Below are 16,900 nucleotides of genomic sequence, written 5' to 3'. Positions count from 1 at the left end.
CGGTCCTCTCGACCAAGCCTTCCAAGGTCTCGGCCTCTCGGCCGAGTCTTCTAAGGTCTCGGCCTCTCGGCCGTCTCGGCCAAGCCTTCCAAGGTCTCGACCTCTCTGCCGAGTCTTCTAAGGTCTCGGCCTCTCGGTCGTCTCGGCCAAGCCTTCCAAGGTCTCGGCCTCTCGGCCGTACCGGTACACTTGCCCCCCAGGCTCAAGGACAGGGGTGGTTGCATGAGAAGGGTCTCGATGAGCAAGACGAGGATGCTATATTTAAAGGGATCGAGAAGGAAAGTGGAGATGCGGGTGGTGGAGGTGGTGCTTTTGATGGTGGGAATTCTGGAGTTCGAGCAGGAGAGGACTTCAAACCTTGGAACTTGAAGGAAGAAGACAAAGAGGATGTGTTTGCTTTCCAAGAGGAAGAGGATGTGGAACAGGAAAGGGAGATCCATGCTGTGGATGCTAAGCCTCTAGTAGATGTTGAACAGCTTGAAAAGGAAGAACAAGCTCTCACTGCTGTTGTCAAAGGTTAGGCTTTAACACCACATTAAAATTTTAGGTTTAAGGTTTATAATAGTTATCCTAAATGATGCTGTTTTGTGATTGAATGAGAATGTATTAGTTTTGTGATTGAGTGAGAATGTATCAGTTTTGTGATTGAATGAAAATGTATTGTACCTTGTACCGAAACTTAAAAATGTGTAGGGTGAAGATTAAAAATGGTTGAGTATAGTAAAAATTTGCCCATTTGGATCTCAAGAGATTTTTCAAAAAGAAATTTCCATGTTTATATTTAGCATCAAAATATGGATGACTGGTTGTACAAAATGTTTATTGTCACTCATTTTTTGAATCACTCATTCTCTTGCATTTGTTTATATAAAGTGTATCCAACATTTTAAATTAGAAAATAACCTAATTTTTTTTAATTTAAAAATAGAACAATTCAAGCAACCATTAATTACTCAATTTTAACATCATGTCAATTGACACTAAGTTCGTAGGAAGACGCAAACACTTTAACTTTGTGTAGAATGTGACCCACAATTCTCTTGCGCTTGGAAAAGTACTATAATACCGATGAAAAATGTATGATAAGGTAACAAAATTCAATGGTATTTTATCCATAGTCATGACTACTATTTATATCATAAAAATAATATCTCATTAGATAATAAAATTCACACAACATAGCACAAAATGACATAATAAAAAAAAAGAGAAAACACTAATGATGAATAGATAAGACATGGTGAATGTTTCACTTAAGAGTTTTAGCTAGAATATTAATATTTTGACAACGTGAGGTCTAATGAAATACTTCCTCATTTTTTATTTATTTAAGAATAAATTTATGAATAAAATAGATAAGTTAACAATTGTTATTGAATCGGTCATGTCGAAAGCTTGTACGTCAAAAGACCGAGAAACCAAAAGGTCGAAAGAAGTAAAGAACAAGCAAAAGTGTTAGTAGAAATATTACGTGAAAAAAACGCACAAGTGTCAGTGTTAATAAGAGACACGCATGAAAGATAAATAAAATTAATTAAGTGTTGATAATCAATTAATAAGAGATAAGTAGAAGGATTAAAATGATGTGACTCGTTAACAAGTAGTATAAATAGATAGAATGTTTAGTTCAATTTTTTAGTTTTTCTATTAAGTGATTAATACAAAGACTAACTTAAGCATCGGAGAATTCCTGTAGGTACTACATCTCATATCGAGAGAGATCATAAAGTAATTCCAAAGAAGGAGTTGATTGAGAGAAAGAATTGACTAGTAGAAAAAGCTAACTGAGAGAAGATGTTAACAGAGGAACAAAAAGAGTAAAGCGGAAATGGATTCTAAGAATACTCTCTCCGACAATTTATATAAATACAATTACAATATCGTGTAAAAAAAAAGTAATTCTATTAATTATTTATTCTTCTGCTACTTAAACGAGTATTAATGTTTTCTCTAATTAAAAATCATCTATGCTTATAATACACTATTACTTTTCTATTCAATATTATTTATACCATTATATAAAGAGAAGTAACTTTCCTTTACCTTGAACAATTTCATCCTTTAATAAATAAAATATAATTTAATTATTTATTTATTTAGTAAATAATTAAATCACTTCCTTATATTTCAAAAAAGTTAAATAATTTATTTTTTAAAATATTGGTTATATAATTTTCTTAATATTATTTTTAATCACTTCCTTATATTACTACTACTCCATCACTGTCACTCATTTCACATTATCTTTAATTTTCTCCATCTTCGCCAAATTTGATTTTTTTTTTTATCAGCAACGAATTAATAGAATTAAAAGAAACACTTTAGGGGTGTTCCAACCCTTATACATAGACCTCCTAATTAAGCATTCAACGATTAAAACAAAGTTAAGCGGCTCACCACTTAACTCAAAAACTTAAAGCTAGTTAGAACTCAGTCCCAAGACCTGAGACTGCATAACACCAGCATAACACGAATCCTGGTGATGATTTATAGAAACCCAAGCACACCACCAGTAGCTATTCCTGCTGCCAAATTTGATATCTAACCACATTTAGCAAAACAAATTTTCCTCCTTAATTTTTCAGTGCATATATAACTCCAATTCAATGATCAAATAACTTACTTACAACTCTCCAAGCATGGCTTCAAATGTTACATTTTTATTATCTGGCATAGATTTGAACTGAAATCAATCCAGAAAATAAAATCGTAATCTATTTTCGATCTTAGCTACTCTGTAGAAGATTAAGTGTTCTATTTTCGAATTATATTTAATTAAAGAAAACAAGGTATAATTGAAAAAAAAAATCATAATTGCCTTGAAATCTGAAAATTACAACAAATAAAGAAAATGAATAAATAAATAAATTACTTATAATTTAGAAATGAGAGAGCAATAGATTATATGAAAACGTTATATATATGAACGGTGTTAGAATCATACAACTGCTATATAAAAAATGAGGGTGTTTCTTCCTTCACCCCCCGATCAATATTTAAAAATACAATTTTACTCTTTTTTTTAAATGATTTTTTGGAATAGTTTTTTTGAAATCTTCTCATATACTCCTTTCCAAAATTTATAAGTGTATTTTGGAAAATAACTTTCAAAAATTCTGGAAAGCATTTTTCAAAAAAAATCCTAGAATAAAATTTATGAAACATGCATAATACATCAACTAGAGATCAGGATATTTTATTATTTATAAGTAAGTGCAAACCTCATATTATAAACCGGTTTTATGAGGTCGAGTTACGCATTTAAAAAAGCAACTTTTTGAAGTAAGGCTAGATTAAATGAGACATTTTGATTTTTTTATTCGTTTATTTTGACGAGAGTTTATTGGACATTTTGAAGTAGGGTGCATAACATATATTTCCATAGTATCCTTGTTTGAGGTGTATGTTGGAGATATCAACTAGAAATTAAGATATTTCATTATTTATAAATAGATGCAAACCTCATATTATAAATTATAAATCGGCTTTATGAAATCCAGTTACACGTTAAAAAAAAAAAAAACTTTTTGAAGTAAGGTCGGGTTAGATTAGACATTTTGATCTTCTTTCCCATTGATGGGGTGCAGAAAAAACATTATAGGGTTGGAGGAAGAAACACCCAAAAATAGAAGCTCTAAGCCTTTATGGAATGTTAAAAAAGTACTTTTTTTTAACTCTAAGAGAGTTTCTTGAATAAAATAGTTGAGTAGGTTCAAATAATGATTTACTTTAAATTAAATCGAAAGTAGATTTGTCCTTGTTTTTTGACCTTAAAGATAAATTTAATTTAGAAAAGTAAGATATCTGTGACTTTCAAAAACTAAATGTTATTGTTAGTAAATTGAGTTGTGGTGTTAGCTAAACATTTATTGACGCAGTGATTATATTTAAGGATTTATTAAAACTTGAAAAAGAGTAATTAATAGTTAACTACCACTATTTTCACTACGCCGACCTAGTAACTATACTAGCTTCGTTTCAACTTAATTTTGGTGGATCAGTTTCACATTAATATTGGATTATTTTTCGATTTCAAATCCCTGTTTAAAATAAATTAATAATTTTTTTTTGAAGATTTATCTATTTTGAAAATTTATCTTTGAAACCATATACATATTTAATATTTTAATTTTAAATCTAGTAAGATAATATCAATAGAGTAAATAAGTGTATTTAAAGTATTATCCATTTTAAAATTTGAATTTTTAATTATCATTTAAATTAATAATTGTATATGGATCTCTTAAGGATTTGTCTTTCTAATCACATAAAATGTCAATATTCGACTTTAAATTTGATAAAGTAATACTATTAGAGTAAATCACAGTATTTAAGATATTATTTATTTTAAAACTCAAAGTTTAATTACGAATTTCTTAAAAAATCAAATTAAAAAAATTATCTTAAATATCAATTTAAAAACTATTTATCAATAATAAAAATTAATTTAGATATTAATAATTTTTTTAGTTTTTAAAATAGTATATAATTTTATATAAATTATTTATTTATTTAAAATTAAATTTTATTTAATAATTTTTTTATAATGTGCATTTAAATTATCTTTAATATCAATTTCTAAATTATATACAACTATTAGACTGCGGAATAAAAAATGATGAATACATTATATGAGTGAATTTAATTTTATCCCACATTATTACATAAAATTCAAAATATTATCAAAGGAGGTTGTGATGAAGATAAATATACTAAAGTTTATCTCTATACCATTTGAAAAAATATCTATTTTCCTTTTTCTTTTTGACATTGTTACTGTTATATTATTTATATATATATATAAATATTATAAATATTAATATTTTATTGTGGGTGGAAGGTGAATTAGAGTGTTAAAATATCATCACCTGAAACTGCTCTTGGCCCCACATCACCCACTCAGCAATGTTTATTGACAAAACTGCCCTTTGCCACCTCAGAATGTATGCAGGCACAAAGGAGAAAGGAGTTGTTGACATAACATTTTTCATGATTTAATTTTGCATGATCTTAATTTGTAACTGATAAAGTGATAGTGATGGAATTGCTTACACAACAGGGACAAACTTCTTCAGCAGCACCGTTCTCCACGGTTTCACCATCTTTTAATCAAATTTTGAGAGTCCTATGATGTTATTACTTAGTGTAAACAGCCACAATTAAGTTTTCTTACAACCAGTAAAATCATGAGTAGTACGTTTCTAAGTAATGTCTTATTAGGCCAACCACTTTCTAATGGTGATGTGTTCATTGTCTTTTCAACACTAAATGTCTTCAAAAGAAAATTAATGGTATCTGAGGTCATCCACCTCTCACTCTCACAAAACCCTTTGATACGAAACTTGTAAGGTTTTCTAATCACATAGTCAAAGTGCAACAGAACATCAGAGCCATCGGTTGGAGGGTTCTCATGATCCAATGACAGTTACCACATATCATAATATTATTTTCATGGCTAGTTGTTCGTTGTTGCATCTATGTCAAGGTAGAGCCAGAGGAATCCGTATTCTTTTCTTCCTAGTAGTAAAAGTCGACTATAGAATCTCAATAGCATTACTTTACAAACACAAACCAACAATTCATCAAAATCTTTCACCTAAACATCACTGTGATGATGAAATCAAGGGCAAGAAATAATCCAACTTGGTCAGATAAAGCAGCTACTTAGAATGAATGAGAACTCAACTTACCCTTTTGATGTAGAAAGAAAGAAACGTGGTGGTTAAACCGCTGCGTGAAAAACAGGTTGTTTCATGTTATTTTACCAAAGAATTAACTTCAAAGTTGACGAAAATAAACACAAGCCATCTGAGGTAGTTATAATATGAGAATCAATACCTGCGCCTGATACTACATGGTAGGTACCCCACAAAATATCTTCCCTTCTTTTCATCCCTACACCAGTATAATGAATTCCCTTTTACTTGGAGGCTATGAAAAAACCATCTATCCAATAAATTTGAGATTTTTTATCAGATGATCCAAGCCTTTAGATCCATGACTCATAAGGGAACCCTCATGTGGGACGCAACTACCAAACTTGGTCTTAGAATATCTTAAAAATCCTGACTTTTTGGAGTTTCTGTTATCTGGCTCCCCATGCCACCATGTCAGTGTTCCATTTGATATGTGGCATCTGGGGGCTCGTGTCTGTGAGCTTTTGTACTGGTGTGGGTTGTGCTTCATGCTGTCAATATCAGCTGTTTCAGCAGAGCAATAGAAGGTTTGAACAGAAAACCGATAGGTTTTGGAAGTTCAGTGAAGAAGCTGATAGATGGGTTGAGGTGCAACTGCCCTGTGATCTGATATCTGGTGGTGATAGTGAGTGTGGTAAGGTGAAGAGAAGGGAGGAAAGCATGGATCAAGAACAGGGAGTTGATGATAAAAAGAAGAGACTGGACAGAAAAAATGATAAAGTAGGAGCTGTGGAGCCCTTGGATGTGGTTCTGAGGCCTCTGAGAAAGAGAGTTTCATTGACCAAAATGTCTGAGACATCTGTGTGGATCACTGGTGAAAGTGGGTCTATCTATGAGAGGTTTTGGAATGGATTGGAATGGGTGATGGCCCCTCATGACTTACCAATATCAGCAGGACGTGCAGTGGCAGTTTTTATCATCAGTCAGATGATTCTTGCTTTATCTGAATCGGGAAATCTGTATCAGGTTATATATATCAGTTCTCAGAATTATATTTCGTTCGGAATATATACTCTTCTATTTGGATACATTTTAAGCACTATATCTATACGATACAGACACGAAACACAGGAGATATGTATAATATCTAAAATATAGGATATGGAAACACATACTCTATGTATTATATAATTATGAATTATATAAATTAACAATAAAAATTTATGTGCACAGGTATGTTTCGGTCTTTTTTAAAAAAGAAATATTTTTCATGGTTGGTTCAAAAGAATTTGTCTCTTATTAGACGTCTGATATGTGTGTCTGGCACGGACACGTCATGTAAGAGGAGTGTTCGAATCTAATAGTGATTATATGTATACAGATTGTCAACTTGAATTGTAACTTAAATCACTCACTAATATGATCTGATTCTGCACTTAAATCGGTCACTTCTCTACTGACTTTGTTTATTTTAGCAGATGCATTTGCAACTTGGTGAAACTTCACAACCAGTTTGGGTTGAATTCCCACCTGCACTTGGTCCAATTGAAGATAATGATCAGGAGAAAAATACTTTGACATTGATGAAGTCTGGTGTGGTGTCAGATGATGGGCAGTGAGTACACATTGAAATTTTAGTTTGAGATTAAACACATAACACAAGGATGTATTTGAATTGGATGATTACTTAAAGTCTGAAACCAATCAAACTCTTAATGTCTCGTTTGTGTTCTTGCATTGTCCACAGAAGAGGTTATTTCTGTACAAAAAATGGAACTCTAGTAGAACTTGATGTGGTTGAGTCTCCAAGGTAAAACTCAAGTTTTGCAGCACATAATTGTACATAAGTTAAATCCTAAGCAAATATTACTAATTTCGGTCCTATTTTGGCAATATATAGAGCAGATGGACAAATCATGGGCAACCAGCAGGAGCAAATGTTGCAGCAATAGCTGCTGTTGCTTCTACACGAGAAGCAGTATACACCATAAGGTGGGTGATGTGTATGTTGCTTGAAACAATTTGACTAACAAACAGAACAGTAAAGAAAGATAGAAAACAAAACCCTGTTGTCTTTAAGTAGTACCAAACATCATTCTTCACCTATAATATTCGGACACTCCTCTTAAATGACATGACCGTGTCGGACACACGTAATAAGACATGTATAAATGAAGTGTCCAATTCAAAAAATATTGCTGCTAAAAAAATGTGAAATACATTTGTGCATATAAATCTTTATTACCAATTTATATAATTCATAGTTATATAATATATAGATTCGTGTCTCAGTGTCTTACATTTTAGAGATTATATATATCTCCATGTTCGTATCTATGTCGTGTCTTTGTTAGTGTCTATGTTGCATAGAGTCTAACTAATGGATGATGTGGTGATGTAGTTCTTCGGGAGATCTTTTTGAATATAATCGAAAATCAAAACCGTCGTGGAGGAAGCACATATGGCAAGAAAAAACAGCAAAATTTTCACCTTTGATTCCATCTAAAGGGTGCATTTTACATGGATTAAGTGGTGATCATTCTGAATCTCTGTTTCTTTTAACCAAGGTACTGTTAATGAAAGTACTGTATGAACATATCTTCCATTATCAGAATATGAGTGCTATAATAATAAAGAACATATTGGTGAATACTCTCAAGTTGATGCCCAATTAATCAGGAACATAAGCTTAATCAAAATTACTTATGTAAAGTAAAACCATGGTTCCAATTAACTTTAAAATCAATTGGGCATGTTGTTAAACTTTAGAATTTCATCTTAATGAGGTCCTTTAAGAATCTAAAAACCATGTCTCTCTTGGACACCATTTAAAAAAAATGATAATTATACAGGAAGGCACTTTGGTGGAGAGAAGATTGCATCAAAGGAAGTGGAAATGGGTAGTTCATGGAAGCCCTGAACAGCAAACTTTGACGTCTATTACACCAGCTTTGCAAGATGAATCAAGTGAAACATTCAATTCTTTATTCTTTACTACTTCAGCTGGATCTGTTTTTGAATATCAAATGCCAAAACAACTAGGTGAGTCATCCAATTGCTCTAAATCTGTTTAACTTCATCCATGATTGATATTTACTTCTATGACTATACTAATATTTTTACTAAATATGAACTTTATGATACTATATTATATTATATTAAGAAGTGGATTTTAATCCTAACTCAATCTTATAAAATTGGCTGATAAGGTGAAGTTTACACTCAGTCATATATTATCATATATTATGAGATGTTTTATCTTTATTTGACGTGGAATCTGCAACATACTATTTGGGATTTTCAGTTTCATTCTTTATCTATCAAACTTTTTGGAATAGTTATCACCATTACCAAAACCTATCGTCCATCTGAAATTTGATTCCTATTCCTAGGAAGTAAATAAGAGACAATTATCATTCCCAGCTACCTTTACTTGTGTCTCTTAGATAGTTTACCTCACTCTAGTTGTTTGATAATTAGGAACCAAGAGTAATCAATTGATACTTAACTGTTATGTAATCAAATTCATAATCTGTCAAGAACCTGAAAGATTATTGAAGCTTATACACAAGCAACGAAAAGACTAACAATATTATTTGTGGATTAGATTCATTATTTCAACATCAGTAAACATAATTCCTACTCATAAAAATAGCTAGTATTTGCAATATATATTCTGCAGAATAAAATAAGACATGGAATACTAATATTGAGAAGAGAAAAGTTTTGTTGACACTCTGAACCGTAAATGACATACATTTGATACTGTTAATAATAATATAATAATAATTTTAAATTAAAAATAAAATGAAAATGAATAAAATATTGATTTATTAAGGTGTGAAGTATATGTTTTTACTGTTAAAGGTTTTAATTTATCTGCACCCATCTGTGAAAGACTCAAACTTTCCTGTTCCAACAAAGTTTTCTATCTGAATACTGCGTTTTAGACATTGAATTCTCAAATGAAAACAGGTAGTGTTCATAATAATCAGTTTCCAGAAGCATGGGGAAGTCATGAGCATCCCTCACAAGCAAAAGCAGCAAGAGGTATAGCTGGCTTAGCATTCCAAGTTGGGAGGATACTGTATGCACTAGACGATGGTAGACTTGCAGAATTGCATCTAGTAGGAATAGGGGGTGAAAGTTCAGGACCATCTGCACCACAAAACTCTAGAAGGAAAGCATCAAACAGATATGTTTGGACTATATTAGATGTGCCAGAGAGTGAAGGGTGGAATGCAGAATATTGTACAGAAGAACGTGGCCCCAGAAATTGTATGACAGGTACAAAAGATGACTCAAATGATTCAGGAACAAGTAGAAGAAAACAAAGCCAAACACAGAGTCATTACTTGTCTCTAGGCAAAGGTGGTGAACTGAACAAGTCTTCAGAAGAATACAATCTGCCAGATGATTGGATTAGTAGTAACTTTCGCTTAAGACTGCTGTATGAAGGCAAGTCATTCTTCTTAATAAGCAATGATGGTTTTGTTTTTGAATACGTTTGTATTGAGAATGTATGGGTATGGTTGAAGCATGATAGCTCCTCGGCTATGAGTGGTATAGTGGGGAACTATAATGGAAGTTTGTTTATGGTTGATTCATTTGGGAGTCTGTTCCTTAGAGAATGGAGTGATAACGAGATGGCATGGAAAAACTGCACTGCTACGAGGAAAGGGAGACATATTATTGGAGGTCAACCATGGGATACATTACCAGGTAAAGCAAGGAGGGCTACAACTGAAGATTCAATCTTCTTTGTGAGCAAAAGTGGAGGATTACTGCAGTTCATGGTAGGTAAACAGCAACACAATTTCTCAAACTAAAATGTATGGTACAAGATGATGATATAGGTGCAACCAATTCACTTTTTAATTGCTTAGAAGTTAGAATACTTAAGAGACAAGCCTTGATAAAAGATGCTAGAAGTGTGAATGAATAACATTTCAAAAAGCTTAAGATGATTGCATGCCTCTTAACAAAAATATGATTGTACTTCTGTATATTTTCTACAGTTTGTGCCTTAAACATTGGTAATTCTACCCAATAAACTCTCATTAGAATAGGTCCGAAATGACTTTGATACTATATTAAGAAGTAGACTTTAAGTCTAACTCAACCTCGTAAAACCAACCTATAAAGGTTTGCACCAACACCCACTTATATACTATGAAATATCTTAATCTCTAGTTATGTAAGATCTCCAACACTTCCGTATATTTTTTACAGTTGTGCCTTAAACATTGGTAATTATGCCCTTTGAACCGTTAAGAACTCTTTCCACAAGTTGCAACCTCACGAAACAAAGGAACTAGCAAAATGAATTAGTTGAAAGTAGTGAAACTAAAGTCTTATTTATAACACACATGGATTAAATATTAAAATTTTCAGGGAATAAACTCTTTAGACTTGAAATACTGCTACACTAGCTAGATGTGAAGTAAAAATTTACATGTTTACTCAGGTGTACATGAGGAAGTTCAAATGGAAAGATTGCAAAAATCCTCAAAATGTTAAAGTTGCAACTATAGTTGACCAGGAATTGTTCAGGGAAAATATAGTCTTTGTCACTGGAAGAAATGGTCGTCTATATCAGTATAACAAAGTGACTGAATTGTGGCATGAGCATTACCAGTCTCAACATTTGATTCTATCACAGTTTCCTGGAACAGTCATAAGACCATCAACAAAATCACTCTCAGGTTCTCTCTTCATGCTTTCAAGAGAAGGTGGTCTTGTTGAGTACCAGTGGAATACTTGGCATGGATGGAACTGGATAGAACATGGAACACCTTATAAAGGTGTTACACTGGTTGGTTCACCTGGTCCAAGCTTTGAAGGGAATCAACTACTTTTGATTGGCTCAGATGGAAAAGTATACCTGAGATACATGGACAACAATGCATGGAAGTGGAAGGATTGTGGCTTCCCCAATATGGGAAATAAAATTGTTGAAGCACAAAGTGGAAGATTCAATGAGGAGAAACCAGTTCAGAGTGATGGAAATTGTGCATCTGGCTTGAACAAGAACCAAGACAACCTTGTTGACCTCAACTTAAATTGTGAACCAAAGGTAAAAGTTAGTGTATGATTACTGGTTGGTTAAAATTGACAAAGTTCTATTTTGAAATAAAATAAAAAGTAACAAGAACATAGAATTGACATTGAATCTTATGCAACACAGGTGGCATCAACAAGACCAATTCCATTTTCTGAAGGTTCTGTCATATTTGAGCTCAGAGATGGCAGGGTAAGAACCTTATCACACTGAGATAGATTCCAATTATCTGATGGAAAACTTTTATAATAAGTTTATAACTCACTACAAGAAAATCATTAAATAAAAAACAATTTTAGAGACAAAAAATAATATCTAATTTAATCAATATAGAAACTATTTTTTTTCTTTCTCAAAAATAGTTTCTAATTAATGATTATATCATCCATTTGTCAAACTTGAAGGATGGATTTTATAAAGATTCGAGTTCTATGCATTTTAAGTTCCCATTTGTCAAACTTCTTTGATATTGTCTGCTATAGCTTTCCACTACAAAGCATTAGCAATAATATATAATACTGTAATAAGTAGCTTGAAAACTTGCACCATAGTGCTTGAATTCTACCCCTTTTGGCATTTGCAATACCCTTTTCAAACCTGCCATTTAAAACTCTCTCACAAGCAAAGATACTGAAATTGTGTTTTGGTAACATCATGACTTATGGCAGTTAGCAGAATTAGAAGTTGGAGAGGAGAAAGAATGGAGTTGGTCACGGATCATTGGCACTCCAAACAGTTTATGTTTGGAAAATTATTGGATCACACTAGCATCATCATAGTATTGTCTGCAATCTCTCACTACATGACAGAGATCTGCTCAGAAGCACTTTGATGTACTCACAAACATTCTTGTTAACAGCTTAGCTCCACCAGAGGCTGAAATAGTACTAGAGTTCTGCTAAAAAGCCCGGGGAGGTGAGCCATATGAACAAACATGTGAACAAATATAAACATCAAATAGATAATATGTATAAGATGCATGCATAAGGTATTTCTAAAATCTATCACTTGCGAACCCAATAACAAAAAACTCATGATAATTATATAAATATGCACAGATTTTGAAAATAAGGTAGTCATCTTTCAGGACTAATAGCACCGAGTATCAAATATTGGAAATCTGACTTGAACGTCAGAATGTTTTTACAGATATTATCCGAGTTTGGAGCTCAAGAAGTCGAAAAGTAAAGGAGTTAAAGAAGAGTACAAAAACGTTATGTGAAAAAGATACCGACTGAGAAAAGACAATCCTTCTCTTAAAACCAGTTGAATTATTAAAGTATGATCCTTAGTTTTATGCAATTCCACTCTATGTTGTAGAAGGTTGTCTCACCCTTACAATTACAACTCAAGAGTTTCAACATAGTGATGATTACTATGATATGAGTTAAACGAGTGTGTTGACCAAATTTTCTATTGAGGGAGAAAAATATTAAAACTAGAAGACACTTGGTCGCCTTAGTCGATCTAGACCCTCGACTGGATGATCCCCGGATGGAAGCAGGGGAAGATCTTCAACCCATATTCCTCCAAGACAAAGACCGAAAAACATACATGGGAACATCTCTCAATCCGGACGACCGAGAGGCGGTCGGAAAAACATTAATAAAGAACGCTGATCTTTTCGCTTGGACGGCTGCAGACATGCCAGGGGTAAAATCAGATGTGATTACCCATCGATTATCTGTGTATACAGAGGCCAGGCCGATCACTCAAAAGAAAAGGAAACTAGGTGAAGAACGGCGCAAAGCCGCACGAGAAGAAACAGAAAGTTAATTCAAGCTGGTTTCATTCAAAAGGCCCACTATACGACATGGCTAGCCAATGTAGTGATGGTAAAAAAGGCGAATGGAAAATGGAGAATGTGCGTAGACTACACAGACCTTAACAAGGCGTGCCCAAAAGACTCGTATCCCCTGCCTACTATCGACCGACTGGTCGACGGTGCAGCCGGTCATCAAATCCTAAGTTTCCTTGATGCTTATTCGGGTTACAATCAAATACAAATGTACCACCGTGACCGGGAAAAAACCGCGTTTAGAACGGACTCTGATAATTTCTTCTATGAAGTCATGCCGTTCGGTCTCAAGAATGCAGGAGCCACATACCAGCGACTCATGGACCACGTGTTCCACGACATGATCGGTCGGAATGTGGAAGTATACGTTGACGACATCGTCGTCAAATCAGACTCTTGCGAGCAACATGTTTCTGACCTAAAAGAGGTTTTTCAAGCCTTGCGTCAATACCGCATGCGTTTAAATCCGGAAAAGTGCGCGTTCGGCGTCGAAGGTGGGAAGTTCTTAGGCTTCATGCTCACACATCGGGGTATTGAGGCTAATCCAGAAAAATGCAAGGCAATCACCGAAATGCGAAGTCCCAGCGGACTCAAAGAGATCCAGAGACTAGTCGGCCGTCTCACGTCGTTATCTCGGTTCGTACCAAAGCTTGCCGAACGAACAAGACCCATTATAAAGCTTTTGAAGAAAACGACTAAGTTTGAATGGACGGATGAATGCGAACAAAATTTCCAACAGCTGAAAACATTCCTGGCTTCCCCACCGGTCATCCAGAAACCGAACGTACGAGAGCCCATTGTGGTTTACCTCGCTGTCTCCAATGAAGCAGTGAGTTCCGTTGTAGTACAAGAAATCGGAGCGGAAGAGCGACCGGTATATTTCGTCAGCCGAGTCTTGCACGACGCGGAGACCCTGTACCAAATGGTCGAAAAAGTTGCCTTAGCTCTAGTCATTACCGCACGACGGATGCGGATGTACTTCCAAAATCACAAGGTTATTGTTAAGACTAACTATCCCATTATGAAGATTCTCACCAAGCCTGACCTCGCCGGACGAATGATAGGTTGGGCAGTCGAGCTGTCAGAATTCCACATCGAATACCAACCCAGGGGGGCCATCAAGTCCCAAGCCCTCGCCGACTTCACAGCGGAACTCACTCCCTATCCGACCGAACGAACTCCCCGATGGACACTATACGTAGATGGATCATCAAACAGTCGTTCGTCCGGAGCAGGAGTTGTACTTGAAGGACCAGGGGAAATTGTTGTCGAACAAGCCATGAAGTTTGAATTCAAAACTTTCAATAATCAGGCCGAATACGAAGCTATAATCGCAGGTCTACATCTGGCGATTGAGTTGGAGATAACAAATATAATTTGTAAGAGCGACTCCCGTCTAGTCATTGGGCAAATAACAGGAGAATATGAGGTAAGAGAAACCTTACTCCAGCAGTATTTTCATTTTGTGCAAAATCTTCTAAACAGGTTCGAAGAAATCTCATTCCAACACGTACGAAGGGAAAATAACACTAGGGCGGACGCTCTATCAAGATTGGCTACCTTAAAAAATAAAGGTGTCCACCGGTCGGGCATACATGTGACCCTCTCTAAACCAAGTGTTGGTACCGAAGAATGTATGACGACCGACACTCAACCAAATTGGATGACTCCCATAAAACAATATCTGACCGACGGAGCATGCGATCCACACTTAGAGAGGACAATGAAACTACAAGCCGCCCGATACATACTCGTTGGCCAAGACCTCTACAGGAGAGGGTACTCCCGTCCCCTCCTAAAATGCCTTAGTCCAGAACAGGTCACATATGTAATGACCGAGTTGCACGAGGGGATATGCGAAACCCATTCAGGGGCACGAACTATGTCCGCTAAAATTTTCAGAGCCGGATACTACTGGCCGACCGTACAAGGGGACTGCACCGAATACGTTCAAAGATGTATAAAGTGTCAGGAGTTCGGCACCCTATCGCACCAAAAGCCAGAACACCTACACTATATCCTATCCCCTTGGCCATTTGTGAAGTGGGGCATGGATATTATCGGACCTTTCACACCTGGAAAGGGACAATGCAAGTTCTTGTTGGTTGGCATAGATTACTTTACTAAATGGATTGAGGCTGAACCGCTAACGGCCATCACCGCCCGGAACGTCCAAAGCTTTGTGTGGAAAAACATTGTCTGCAGGTTCGGCCTACCCCAGATAATTATCACAGACAACGGCCGGCAGTTCACCGACCGTGGGCTAGCTGAATTCTATGAGAAACTTCACATCAAACACATAACGAGTTCGGTCGAACACCCTCAAACCAACGGGCAGGCAGAAGCGGCCAACAAAGTTATTCTCAATGAGTTAAAGAAGAGACTTGGCCCCTCTAAGGGAAACTGGACGGAAGAATTGTTGGAGGTTCTGTGGGCTTATCGTTGTACTCCCCAATCAACGACTCAGGAAACACCTTACAGCCTGACGTACGGCACAGAAGCCATGATTCCGGTCGAGATCGGCGAGCCTTCACTACGCCGACAGACATTAGACCTAGACTTAAACAAGGAAAGTCTACTAGTCGGCCTCGACCTCATCAATGAATTGAGGGACAAATGCAAGATAAGGGAAGAAGCATGCAAGATACGAGCAGCACGAAGGTACAACTCGAAAGTGAAGCCACGAAACTATCAGAAAGGAGATCTAGTTTGGCGCATGCGCAGCAACGCTCGGAAGGACGGAGGAAAGTTTTCAAGCAACTGGGAAGGACCGTTCCGAATCTCCGACACAGCAACAGGAGGAGCTTATTACTTAGAATATTTGTCAGGAAAATCTATACCGAGAACATGGAATGCCACGCATCTCAAATTCTACTACAGTTGATGAATAAACTCAGTGCACTCTTTCCTCGCTCGGTAGTTTTATCCCTAAGGAGGGTTTTCTACCGAGAAGCTTTTAACGAGGCACTTTAAATTACCTACCTTGGTCAGAAGTTAATTAATTCATTAACCGTTCGTTCGGCCAGAATATATAACGAATTATAACTTCAACGTTATTCACCAACCTTGGTCAGAAATCGAAATTATTTATGCCTCGTTCGGCATCAGAATTATCTTATTACTTTAACGTAATCAGAATTATTTATGCCTCGTTCGGCATCAGAATTATCTTATTACTTTAAGGTAATCCGAATTATTTCCGTTCGTTCGGCCAGAATATATAACGAATTATAACTTCAACGTTATTCACCAACCTTGGTCAGAAATCGAAATTATTTATGCCTCGTTCGGCATCAGAATTATCTTATTACTTTAACGTAATCAGAATTATTTATGCCTCGTTCGACATCAGAATTATCTTATTACTTTAAACCGAAGGAGGAGGGTGGTCTGGGGATCAGAGAT

General features: G+C 35.3%; 1 protein-coding gene across 2 annotated transcripts; it reads left to right on the top strand.

Moving 5' to 3' along the window:
* Nucleotides 1-5,562: 5,562 nt before the first annotated feature.
* Nucleotides 5,563-12,697, top strand: LOC137814592 (uncharacterized). Of its 2 annotated transcripts, none has more exons than XM_068617523.1 (10): nucleotides 5,563-6,662; nucleotides 7,115-7,251; nucleotides 7,384-7,446; nucleotides 7,542-7,628; nucleotides 8,038-8,203; nucleotides 8,489-8,678; nucleotides 9,612-10,432; nucleotides 11,104-11,712; nucleotides 11,824-11,889; nucleotides 12,366-12,697. In XM_068617523.1, the coding sequence occupies exons 1-10, from the start codon at nucleotides 6,108-6,110 to the stop codon at nucleotides 12,474-12,476; spliced, it is 2,805 nt and encodes a 934-aa protein (XP_068473624.1). In that variant the 5' UTR covers nucleotides 5,563-6,107; the 3' UTR covers nucleotides 12,477-12,697. The 2 variants fall into 2 exon arrangements, with proteins under 2 accessions (XP_068473624.1, XP_068473544.1); XM_068617443.1 differs by having other exon boundaries at nucleotides 5,861-6,662; nucleotides 7,112-7,251.
* Nucleotides 12,698-16,900: the final 4,203 nt, after the last annotated feature.

This window comes from Phaseolus vulgaris, chromosome 11 (genome assembly GCF_000499845.2).
Source record: "Phaseolus vulgaris cultivar G19833 chromosome 11, P. vulgaris v2.0, whole genome shotgun sequence".
In the NCBI taxonomy this organism is placed as follows: domain Eukaryota; kingdom Viridiplantae; phylum Streptophyta; class Magnoliopsida; order Fabales; family Fabaceae; genus Phaseolus; species Phaseolus vulgaris.
This window is presented reverse-complemented; position numbering and strand designations above follow the sequence as displayed.

Coding starts and splice junctions, on each gene's coding strand:
- LOC137814592 (XM_068617443.1), top strand. CDS start 6,108: ATGTCAGTGTTCCATTTGATATGTGGCATCTGGGGGCTCGTGTCTGTG. Junction 7,447..7,541: donor GATGTGGTTGAGTCTCCAAG/GTAAAACTCAAG, acceptor TATATAGAGCAG/ATGGACAAATCATGGGCAAC. Junction 7,629..8,037: donor GAAGCAGTATACACCATAAG/GTGGGTGATGTG, acceptor GTGGTGATGTAG/TTCTTCGGGAGATCTTTTTG.